This window comes from Trichechus manatus, unplaced genomic scaffold (genome assembly GCF_000243295.1).
Source record: "Trichechus manatus latirostris isolate Lorelei unplaced genomic scaffold, TriManLat1.0 scaffold00035, whole genome shotgun sequence".
Taxonomy (NCBI): Eukaryota; Metazoa; Chordata; class Mammalia; order Sirenia; family Trichechidae; genus Trichechus; species Trichechus manatus.
In genome coordinates, this window is record NW_004443971.1 from 9,483,818 (window position 1) to 9,496,426 (window position 12,609).

A 12,609-nucleotide genomic window follows, 5' to 3' on the forward strand; every position below is an offset into this window, starting at 1 on the left:
CACTTTCAGCAAGCAAGGTTATATCATCTGCATATTGCAGGTTGTTAATGAATCTTCCTCCAATCCTGATGCCCCGTTCTTCGTCATATAGTCCATTTTCTCAGATTATTTGCTCAGCATACAGTTTGAATAAGTATGGTGAAAGGATACAACCAAGACACGCACCTTTCCTGACTTTAAACCTCACAGTATCCCCTTGTTCTGTTCGAACGACTACCTCTTGGTCTATGTACAGGTGCCTCAAGAGCACAACTAAGTGTTCTGGAATTCCCATTCTTCACAATGTTATCCGTAATTTGTTATGATCCACACGTTAAATGCCTTTGAATAGTCAATAAAACCCAAGTAAACATCTTTCTGGTAGTCTCTGCTTTCAGCCAGGATCCATTTGACATCAGCAATGATATCCCTGATTCCACGTCCTCTTCTGAATCCGGCTTGAATTTCTGACAGTTTCCTGTCGATGTACTGTTGCAACTGCTTTTGAATGATCGTTGGCAAAATTTTACTTGTGCGTGATATTAATGATATTGTTGCATAATTTCCACATTCTGTTGGATCACCTTTCTTTGGAATAGTTATAAATATGGATCTCTTCCAGTTGGTTGGCCAAGTAGCTGTCTTCCAAATGTCTTGGCATAGACGAGTGAGCACTTCCCAGCGCTGCATCTGTTTGTGAAACATCTCAGTTGGTGTCTTAGTTATCTAGTGCTGCTGTAACAGAAATACCACAAGTGGATGGCTTCAACAAACAAGTTTATTCTCTCAGTCTAGTAAGCTAGAAGTCCAAATTCAGGGCGTCAGCTCCAGGGGAAGGCTTTCTCTCCCTGTTGTCTCTGGACGAAGGTCCTTGTCATCAATATTCACCTGGACTAGGAGCTTCTCCTCAAAGGAACCCCGGGTCCAAACGACCAGCTGTGCTCTCCGCGCTGCTTTCTTAGTGGTATGAGGTCTCCTGCTCTCTGCTTGCTTCCTTTCTTTTTGTCTCTTGTAAGATAAAAGGTGATGCAGGCCACACCCCAGGGAAACTCCCTTTACATTGGATCAGGGATGTGACCTGAGTGTGTTACATCCCACCCTAATCCTCTTTAGCATAATCTAATCTTGCCTCATTAACCACAGACAGAGGTTAGGATTTACAACACATAGGAAAGTTATATCAATCACAAAATGGAGGACAACCACACAATCCTGGAAATCGTAGCCTATCCAAGTTGACACATATTTTGCCAGGACACAATTTAATCCATGACAGTTGGTATTCTGTCAATTCCTGGAACCTTGTTTTTCGCCAATGCCTTCAGTGCAGCTTGGACTTCTTCCTTCGGTTCTTGGTCATATGCTACCCCCTGAAATGGTTGAACGTCGACCAATTCTTTTTGGTACAGTGACTCTGTGTATTCCTTCCATCTTCTTTTGCTGCTTCCTACATCTTTCAGTATTTTGCCCACAGACTCCTTCCCTATTGGAACTCAAGTCTTGATTTTTTTCTTCAGTTCTTTCAGCTTGAGAAATGCCAAGTGTGTTCTTCCCTTTTGGTTTTCTAACTCCTGTCCATAGTCCGGGCTTACTAACTGTTCCTAGGACTCTACCCTGGGGAAGAAGGGTCAGCAGGGGCCGTGTCTCTGCACAGCAACAAGCCTTGTGGGTGTGAACCTGCTCAGCCAGCTTGGGAGAAGGGTCCTCCCTCCTTGGCTAATCCCTCTCTGAAGGGACTGCAGAAGGGACCAGTGGCAGAATGAAGCTCCACGTTTTAGCCTTAGGACGGCAGCGTAGAGCATTAAGCCCTAATCCTGCCAGGCCTGTGTTCAAATTCCTGATCAGCCTTGTACACACTAGACAGATTTCTTAATTCTCCAGGCCTCAACTTTCTTACCTATAAAATGGAGCTAACAATATCCACCTCGTAGATTTATGTTGAGAATTTAAGAGATAATATTTGTAAAGTTACATACACATGGAAGGTGGTGGTGGTGGTGACGTGGTGATGGTGGTGATTGGTAATGATGGTGAGAATGGTGGGGATGTGATGGTGGTGATGTGGTGGTAGAGGTAATGGTGACGTGGTAATGGTGGTAAGAGCAGTAAGTGATAATGGTGGGGATGTGTGGGTGGTAATATGGTGATGGTGGAGGTAATGGTGATGTGGTGGTGGTGGAGGTAATGGTGACGTGGTAATGGTGGTAAGAGCAGTGAGTGATAGTGGTGGGGATGGTGGGGATGTGATGATGGTGGTAATGAGATGCTGGTGGTGATGGTGATGATGATAATGATGATATAGAAATAGTGATCATTTCTTCCCCTCACTCAGGTGCCCCAGGAGGTAGCCCAAGGCTGGTGCAAAGAGAAGGATATTCCCTACTTTGAAGTCAGTGCCAAGAATGACATCAACGTGGTGCAGGCCTTCGAGATGCTGGCCAGCCGGGCCCTGTCCAGGGTGAGTGGTTGTGGTGGCAGTACCTGCCAGGGCTGCCACCAAAATGAGGACCCCAAAGAGGAATAAATTAGGCACCAGTAAGGATGTGGGTGAGACAGGATTGTTCATTGTCTTAGTTAATTAGTTGCTGAATGGACTCAGTGGTACTCCTAGAACCACAGAATGCCAGAGCTGTAAAGGTAACTTAGACTATAGAGTGCAAACCAAACCCACTGCCATTGAGTCGGAACCGACTCATAGTCCCCCACCGCCATAGGTTTCTAAGGTTATAAATCTCAATGGAAGCAGACTGCCACGTCTTTCTCCTGTGGAGCCGCTGTTGGTTTCGTACCTCCAACCTTCCGGTTAGCAGTCAATCGCTTTAACCACTTCGCCACCAGGGCTCCTAGTGTATAGGGTCAGTGGTCCTGAAATCTGGCTGATTAGCAGAATCATTTATGGAATTTCTGAAAAACTCACCCCAAACCAAACCCCTCGCCATCGAGTCAATTCCAACCCATGGCAACCCCACTTGTTGCAGAGTGGAACTGCTCCATAGGGTTTTCTTGGCTATAATCTTTACAGAAGCAGATCACCAGGACGTTTTCCTGCAGCGCCACTGGGTGGGTTCAAGTCGCCAACCTTTAGGTTAGTAGTTGAGCACAAACCGTTTGCACCAACCAGGAACCTCATACTCACCCCAGAGATATTAATTTAGTGCGGGCTTGAAAAGAGGTGATCTAATTCAACCCTCTCGTTTTCTTTGGTGGGAGAGAAGCCTGTGGTGCAAGCATTTGTCCAAGTGGACTATCTAACCTTTAATGAAAAAGACGAAAAGATGTAGACCCCTTGGTATGATTGTTCAGCTCATACACAGTGCCATATGAGCCGGGCACTGTGCAGGGCTCTGGGGCCTGGGGTCTCAGGAGGAATTCAGTCATGCACGGAGTGACTGATAGTGCTGTATGGTGGGGAAGGACTGGGCGATGGGGCACCAGAGAAGAGGTCCAGAGCCCACGCTGCAGTGGAGAGGAGAGCGGGGGAGAGGTTTCAGAAGACTTCTTGGAAGCAGTGACAGAGTTTCAGTGCCATTCGGATGTTGAGTTTGGAAACTTGGAAGAGGAGCAGGAGAGATTGTCACAGGGAGGAGCTCAGCTTGTTTCATCATTCTGCCACATGTAATCAAGGTGGACTTCTTCGAAGAGGGAAGACGATAATCTCAGCAGTGACCGCTGAGTTGGGGAAATGAGCAAATGAGGATGGGGAATAGGAGGCTCTCCTTATGGGGAAGTATGGGCCCTTGTGGGTGATGGGCCTGTCAGGCCCTGAGCTGCCAGCTATCCTGGAGAGCGGCTCCAGGGATCAGGCTGGGGGCTGTCCGTGTTGAAAGCTGCCCAGGGAGCAAGTGCAGGCTTGCCATCCTTCCACCCGGGAGCCCTCATCTCTGGGTTTGCCCCCATGGGCTCTTCTTGTGCCTTCCCTCCCAACCTCCAGCCCTTGCTGTCTTATGTTGGGGGAATCAGTGAGGTGTCCATCCCCAGGGCAGAGTCTAGGGTGAGGCTTTATTTCATAATCAGTAAAGTCAGTTCTAGGGAGCTCTGGTGGTTTAACAGTTAAGCACTCAGCTGCTAACCGAAAGGTTGGCAGCTCAAACCCACCCAGTGGCTCCGAGGGAGAAAGAGCTGGCTTTCTGCTCCCAGAAAGATAACAGCCTAGGAAACCCTATGGGGCAGTTCTACTCTGTCACATGGGGTCACCTCAATGGCACACGAAAACAACAGCAACAAAGTCAGCTCTGAAATTATGGATGTGATTGCTCATGCCGTTGCCCTGGATTTATCCGAGGAATGCTATCCACCTTGTGTGGTGATCTGTGATAAATAAGCCTCCACATACACAGTGCAGTAATTCCCAAATGCTCAGCCACAGGGAAAGCCCACCCCCTAAAGCATCTGTGTATGGCTGGCATCAGGCCTCTCTGGGGAAGGAGTGTCCTTTATTCTTGCAATTTTGTCCTTCCTACTGTTTGAGGGTTAAACGCGCCTGTTTTTATGTTGTGATGGTGTTAGTAGTTGGTAGCTTGTCTGCTTGTTTTTTTTTAACCTCCTTACTTGACAACTTGCCCACATTAATGGGGAGGATTTACTGACCAGAAGCCTGCAAGCTGCGGTGTGGCATCTGTACTCAGACTGCCCTGGATTTGAATCCTGCCCTGGAACTTTCAAGTGGACCTCCAGGCAAGACAGACAACTTATCTGAACCTCAGTTTCCTCATCTACAAAATGGAAATAATTCAGTTCAATTAACATTTCTTCGGTTGTTGGGCTAGGGATGGGGATACAGACCTTGGTGCACCCAAGGTGAGGAAAAGGAGTAAGATACAAATAGATTGTCATGGAGTGTGGGAAGGGCCACAAGGGGGTGTGGTTAAGGTCCAGAGGTAACTCAGAGGCAGCTGGTGGCAAGGGTAGGTGTTATGGATTAAATTGTGTCCCCCAAAAATGTGTGTCAACTTGGCTAGGCTATGATTCCTAATATTGTGTGATTATCCACAATTTTGTCATCTGATGTGATTTTCCTATGTGTTGTAAATCCTGCCTCTAAGATGTTAATGAGGCAGGATTAGAGGCAGTTATCTTAATCAGGACTCAATCTACAGACTAGGTCGTGTCTTGAGTCAATCTCTTTTGAGATATAAAAGAGAGAAGTGAGCAGAGAGACAGGGGGACCTCATACCACCAAGAAAGTAGTGCCAGGAGCAGAGCATGTCATTTGGACCCAGGATCCCTGCGCTGAGAAGCTCCTAGACCAGGGGAAGATTGATGACAAAGACCTTCCCCCAGAGCTGACAGAGACAAAGCCTTCCCCCCTGGAGCTGGCACCCTGAAATTGGACTTTCAGCCTCCTACACTGTGAGAGAATAAATTTCTCTTCGTTAAAGCCATCCACTTGTGGTATTTCTGTTACAGCAACACTAGATAACTAAGACAGTAGGCAAGCATGCCTACCCAAAGAAGTGGCATGTGAGTTGGTTTTAAAACACAATTAGCTGTTTGTAGGTGGACTTGGTAAGTGTAGTGGGTTTAATATGCCCCCCAAAGAGATATGTTCAAGTCCTAACTCCCGGTACCAATATGGTCTTTGCAAATATAATCAAGTTAAGATGAGGTCATCCTGGATGGGGACGGAGGGGAAGTGAAATACAATGACTGGTGTCCTTATAAGGAGAGAGAGATTTGGAGACACAGAGACAGAGACACGCAAGGAAGAACGCCATGTGAAGACAGAGGCAGGGTTTGGAGTGATGCAGCTGCAAGCTAAGAACACCAAGGATTGCCTGGGGCCACCAGAAGCTAGAAAGAGGCAAGGAAGGATTCTTCCCTAGAACCTTCAGAGGGAGATGACCCTGAGGACACCTTGATTTTGGACTTGTAGCCTCCAGAACAAGGAGCCCTTGTGGCACAATTGTTAAGAGCTCAGCTGCTAACTGAAAGGTTGGTGGTTCAAACCCACCCAGCAGCTCCACAGGAGAAAGACTTGGCAATATGCTCTTGTAAAGATTACAGCCTAGGTAACCCTGTACGGAAGTTCTACTCTGTCCTGTAGGGTCACTCTGAGTCGGAATTGGCTGGACCGACACCCAACAACAGCCTCCAGAACTGTGAGAGAATACACGTCTTGTTTTGCACCCCCCAGTGGTGGTAATTTGTTACTGCATCCTAGGAAACTGATACTGTAGGCCTTTGGGGTGTGAGCAGGAGGGGCAGAAGGGCAGAGAGAAGGGCATGGCCAGAGGCCCAGGCATGAACCCACAAGGCTCATTTGAGGAACCAACTGTGGGTTCTGTTTTCAAGAGAAGGAAACATGGCGTGGAGAGATGTGGCGATATGAGGACATGATGAGCCATGGGCTGGCAAGGTGAGCGGAGGCCAGATCACAAAGGGCCTTGTGAGCCCGACCAGGAGTTAGGACTCCATGCCCTAAGTCCAAGCTTTCCAGAATACTCTGCTGGACCCCAGGACACTCAGGGGCACACCCGGGACCTGAAAGCCACAGGATAAACAAGGTGCATCTTTTGCAGAGTCAGTGTTATTCAGAAATCTGAAGGGGCAATAGTTCACATTGAAACAAATATACTTACTAGGACATAGAAGGCAATTTTCACTTTTTTGAAGTAAAATGGGCATTTGCAAATAACTATTTTAAAGTCAAACAAGAGTTTTCAAAGACATACGCTAGCAGGACCTCTCCCCTCCTTCCTGGGGAGGTTATGTGCTCAGCCATCCCAGCCCAGGTGTGTTGGAGGGAGTGGGGAAAGGTGCAGCTGTAGGTATGGAGGAAGCCCAGACTGGTGTGGGCAGAGCTTGGGCCTGGAGTCAGAGAAACTAGACTTTAAATGCTGGCTCTGCCTGTGTGTCCTTGGACAACTCATACAGCCTCCCTAAGCCACCATTTCCCTGTTTGTACGCTGTTAGCTGCTATCACTTTGGCCCCCAACTCACAGCGACCCACATGACAGAGCAGAACTGCTCCATGGGGTTTTCTTGGCTGTAATTTGTACGGGAGCAGTTCATTAGGCCTTTCTTCTGCAGAGCAGCTGGGTGAGTTCAAACTGCCAACCCTTGGGTTAGCAGCCAATCACAATACACTTGTGCCACCCAGGCTCCTGCTCTGTCTTTAAAGAACAGACGGTACTACCTCCTGAGGGTGTTGTGAAAGTTAACTCAAATAATATCACAGCACAGAGAAGATATTAAATAAAGCTTAGCTGTTTTTAATGGGAGCTACACATGAAGGTTTTCAGCAGGAAAGTGTCAGCTACAGAGAGGACGGGCTCCATGGGGACTGTCTTAGTCTCTTAGTGCTGCTGTAACAGAAATCCCACAAGTGAGTGGCCTTAAAGAACAGAAATTTATTTTCTCACAGTTCTGGAGGCTAAAAGTCCAAATCAGGGTCTCAGCCATGGTGGTTCCTTCTTGTTGGTAGCCCCAGCTGTTCCTTGGTTCCCTGTGGATCCTCACGTGGTGTGTCTGTCTTCCCCAGTCTGTGCCCACTTCTGTATTTAATCTGCTTTTTTTGTAACCCTAAAGTGATTAGGTTCAGGACACATCCTACATTGGCATGGCCTTACTAACATAACAAAGAAAACTATTAACAAACAGGATTACATCCAGAGGAATAGAGGTTAGGATTCCAACACATACTCTGGGGGCACACAATTCAATTCCTAACAGGTAGGTAAGAGGTTACTGCAATAGTCCTAGCATGAGATGATGGAGATGATGAGGAGGCAGATTAAAGGGATTTCGGAGCTAGAACCACCAGGGGTTAATGATGGTCAAACGTAGGAGAGAAGGAAATCAGTAGCAGTGTAGGATGACCAGGTTTCTAGTTTGACAAACTGAGGGATGAGGGATTAGCACTGCTGTGAACCAAGAGAGAAAGGAGAGGGAAAGCAGGGCTCTGCAGGAGGAGGGGCAGCAAAGTCCTTCAGGGCACGCTGCATTTACGGTTCCTGTGGAACATCCAGCCAGTGGTGTGCGACCCGTCTAGGGTTCTGCAGTGGGCTCTGGGCTGGAAAATGCAATTTGCGAGTCATTTCTATAGAGTCCAGAGCAGGTGCTCATTTAACGTTTTGTAAGGGAAGAAGGTAGGTTGTTTACTTTAGTATCCTGATTTGGCCACATTCAAGGATTAGGGTATTTAGTTATTCCAAAATAGGATTAAGAATAGCCTCATAATTAAACAAGAGATGCCCACCAACTCTGAGGGATTTGGATATGTAGCATATGTCTTCCCAAATTACCAATACCACCCCTGCTGGGGCCAGCCAAGCTTGGCTCCAGTAGGGTAAACTACAAAATGGAGGCCTTGTTCCCTTGTGGTCAGTTGTCTCTACTCACAAGAGGCAAGATCACCACATCCAGGAGGAAAGTGGGCTGGCTAGTGGCTGCTCAGTAAAACTACAGGAGTTTTATGAGGTCCTTGGGATCCAGAATCTAATGGCAGGGCCATTGAGGTGACTACAGACATGATGCATGTATCAGAACACACCATATTACTTATGTTTAGATAGTCAAGCTGCCAAGAGGACCAGGGTCTGGAGAAAAGAATTATACAGGAAACCCAATTACGGCCTGCAGGTTATACTTGGAATTTTTGCAGGAACTCCGAGGAGCAAGATGGTGCCATTATGGGGTAGAAATAATGTCATAAACGGGAAGAGCTCAGGTTGGTTAGCTGTTGAGAACTGGCATGAAGACCTTAGGCTTTGCCAGTGTAAATGTGTGAGAAAGTTTCTCACACCTGCCCAAGATAGCATTCGCTTTGTTCCTAAAGTAAAGTGCAAAGTTGCCCAGCAGGCACTCTGAAACTCCTTCCCAAGAGGCTGACATCCAGCAGGGTCATTTGTGTGGCTGGATGATGACACAGGTTTTCATTACTCAGGGGCTCAGGGGCTCTGGAATCCCACCTGGGCCTCCCTGTCACATGAGGATGGTGCCCCTCTGTCCAAAAGACCCAACTAGGAAACTTCCTGAATTCAGTCAAGGTCTTCTAGGCTTCCTTGACGAGAGAAACCAAAAACCAAACCTGTTGCCATCCAGTCAGTTCTGACTCATGGTGACCCCATGTGTGTCAGAGTAGAACTGTACTCTATAGTTTTCAATGGCTGATTTTTCAGAAGTAGATGGCCAGGTCCTTCTTCCAAGGTGCCTCTGGGTAAGTTCAAACTCACCAACCTTTCGGTTGGTAGTCAAGTGTTTAACCATTTACGCCACCCAGGGACTTCCATGATGAGAGAGGGGACCCAGAAAATACCAAATAATAAAAGAATCCCTTCAAATGCCTGTCTCGCTGGGAGAGATGATCTGTTTGTGTAAAAAAAGGACTTAGATAGTGATGCTGTGCTATTGTTCCTCGTCCCTCACTGAGAGATTCAGAAACGTTGAGCTTTTAACTAGAATTAGTTCACTGCAGTGAGGGGCCCTGCCCGTAGAGAGGGTCCAGTTGGAGGACTGGATGATGTCCAGGGCTGAGTAGGTGGAAGCCCGCACACCAGGCCTGGGTGGAGCGATCAACAAGGAGCCACTCTGGCCCGTTGTCTCTCCTCAGGAGCCTCTTGGGCAGGCTCTCTGTTCCCTCAGAGTGAGAGCAGGGAAGCCCTGGGATGCCTTCGGGAAAGATCTAGAAGCTGTAGGCTAGGATTCTCCTCAGAGGAGAAGGATCTCCGTGAGGCGGGGGGCCTCTCCAAAGCTTCCAAGGGGAACAGACCTTCATTTGAAGAGCACCAACTACCCCATCCCCAGCACTATTTCTTCCTACAAAAAAGACAAAACAAATAAAATTCTAATAACTCAAAAGAATTTTCTGAGGGACAATCAAGGCCCATCATCTAGGATGACTAAGAGTAGCTGTTCCGCTGCCCTCGAGACCCGCCCCCCTAAGGAGGAGGTGAGAAAAGGGGGCTCTTAGAGAAACAAACTCTGTGAAGAAGGGCTGAATCCCAGGCCAGGGTCCTGAGCTCTGTGCCCTCAGGGTAAATCACTCTCTCTAGGGGCGGGGGTGGGGTAGGCAGTGAGCTATACAGTGTCAGCGGACCTTCTCATAGGTCTTGGGGGGTCACCATCATCAGGGCACAGGAGACGGGGCCTAACATCCCCTCCTGAGGCCCGAGTCTTGGACATTAAGGGGCTGGTTGACGGGTGATGTTCCCCAGCTATTCCAGAGCATCTGCTGGGCACCAGGCCTGAACCTGGGGCTGTGGAGGAGCTACATCAGAAAGAATGCATGACCCCCATCCCTGGAAGTTAGACCCCTCAGAAGGGCAGCTCTGTCAGACAGACCACCAGGCTCAGTGTCCCTGGCACACAGGAGGCTCCGGCCCTGCTCCTCCTCGCACGCACAATGTTCACTGTGCGAGGAGCAGCGATGCCGTTGAGCTGTGGCGAGTGAGAGCCACGGCAGGGTAAGGAGATGCGCTTCAGCCTGTGGAACCCATCTCCTTGAGGAAGGACCCTCACCACAACCAAGGGGGTAGGGTGGGGTCTAAGTCAGTAGAGCCAGCTGGGTGGGGAGAGGGTTGTCAGACTCTGAGAGGGGCTTTTCTGAGCCCTTGTTGGGACAGGAGAGCTTTGGGGAGTGGGCAGAGAAGCAAACCGCCCAGTAGAAACTTTGAAACTATTTTGGGGGGGGGACATGGAAGGACAGAGGATTGACTGGTCTTTTCTGGGTGCCAGGGTAGGGGCAAGCAGAAGATGGGAGGTGGACAACATGAAGAGAAGGTTGGGGTATGGGGATGTTTGTGGGGAGAGGTCTCTGGCAGAAATAAGGAGAGGGCTGTCACCACCCCTGCCTGAGCCCAGGTGTCACTTCAGCTGTCCCCTCTGGAGAAGGGAAAGTTATGGGACCTGGTTGAAGGTGAGGAGACCTGGACCCCTAACCCAGCCACTGTTCTGGGCTCCTGAAAAAAGGCTGGAGGAGGAGGAGGGCGAGGAGAAGGGTGGGAAAGGCAAGTGGCTTCCCCTTCCAGGCCTCAGTTTCCCAACATTACAATGTGGGGGGCGGATTAAAAGGCCCAACCTGTAGGGTAGGCCATGCTTTTGTCTCAGGACATGAACCCTGACTTCTCTTTTCCTTTCCAGTATCAAAGCATCTTAGAGAATTACCTCACAGACTCCATCAAGCTCTCACCAGAAGACCAGTCCAGGAATAGATGCTGCTGACCTTCCAGACTCTGCCCTGGACCCCCAGAGGCAAAGCCTCCCCTGAGGCTGGTGGTCCCCGGCAGCCCCACCATCTGCCCAAGTTCAGCCAGGTGGCTGAGGCTCTGCTGCCAGAGCCCCTGACCCTATCACGCCCGTGCTGGGCCCAGAGCATGGAGGACAAGCACTACCTCGGGCCGAATGTGGTGAGGGCAGAGCTGGGCCCTCAGGGGTCTAGATGAAGCCCAGAATGTTATAGCCAAATGCTGGCCCTAAAGTGGTCACAACTCTCTGCTGGTCCCGGCTTTCCTGGCATCCTTCCTCCCCAAACACACGCTCAAGAACGCACATCTCTTCAGACAGACTGCTGCCTCTGGTACAGCTCCTGTGGACAGGGCCTGCTCGCCCCAGCCCACCACACACACACCCCCAAAGCTCAGCACAGCATGGGACATTGGTGCAGCTCAGTCCCCTCAGGCACCAAGGCCAAGAGTGAGGGCCTGGGCGCCTGTCTCAACCCCTGGCAGAAGCTCTCCAGCCCTGGACCACCCTCTCTGCTCCCTCCAGAGTACAGAACTTGGCTTGTTGTCTGTCAGAGGGGGGTGGTATGTGCCCTGCCTAGGTCAGTGTGTAGTTCTGAAGAGCAGAGGCTTTGCTGAAACCTCAGTCGCTCTTGCTGATGTGCATATATTTAATCCTTCAGCAGTGTTTTTGAGTATCTACTATGTATGACCCGTTGAGTTCAGTGCAAGCAAAACAGACAAGGACCCTGCTCTCCTGGAGCCAACATTCTGTTGAAGGAGTGAGGCAGTAAACACAGAATGTGAACAAATATTCTCAAACAGCAGAGAAGGGCTGTAAACAAAGTGAAGTGAGGTAATGGGATAGAGAGGGACAGAGGTTTGGTGGGGTGTCCAGGAGGGCTTCCCCGAGGAGGTGGCATTGACCCAAGGGCTAGAGAATGAAAAGGCAGCTGCCACCTGAGATCTGGAGGAAGGACATTCCAGAGAGAGGGAGCAGCAAGGTCAAAGCCCTGAGGCAAGGATAAGCTTGCTGTGTTCCTGGGAGAATGAAGGGACACACATTCACCTGGGGACTCAAACGTACTGTCCCAGAGACAAGGCAAAAGAGCCTAGGTTCCTTCCCTGCCCGGATCGCTCCCTGATACTGTGCTGACATTGGCCACCAGAGGACAGCAATGCCCCATCCCTTCCTGGCTGAGCAAAAAATGGACACTTGAAGAGCCCTTGTTTCTGGTCCACCGATGCTCAAAGCTTGTTCGTGGACTCTGGGCATGTTTAGCCCTTCAAGATTTGTGGGGCAGTTCCAACTTCTTAAGCCTAGCATGAAATGGGTGAAACAACATAAACGATTCAGACAAGAAATCAAAATGGACTACCTGATCATCACTGATGACATATACTAGAATGAGGGACCTGGAAAGCTCGCAAATTCTCTGTCCCTGAAGTCTCTAAGGCTGTAATCTATTTG

The 12,609-nt window shown here is 49.2% G+C and overlaps 1 protein-coding gene across 2 annotated transcripts in view; it reads left to right on the top strand.

Moving 5' to 3' along the window:
• The window catches only part of RAB7B (RAB7B, member RAS oncogene family), a 21,869-nt gene extending 10,655 nt beyond the window's left edge, over window positions 1–11,214 (top strand). Inside the window, exons 4-5 of one of the 2 annotated variants that reach the window (XM_004375216.2) lie at window positions 2,312–2,437; window positions 11,059–11,214. In XM_004375216.2, the coding sequence (XP_004375273.1) occupies window positions 2,312–2,437; window positions 11,059–11,139 (207 nt within the window). In that variant the 3' untranslated portion in view covers window positions 11,140–11,214. The remainder of the gene's footprint in view (window positions 1–2,311; window positions 2,438–11,058) is intronic. The other variant, XM_012555260.2, reaches the window with a different exon arrangement.
• The last annotated feature ends 1,395 nt before the right edge of the window (window positions 11,215–12,609 follow it).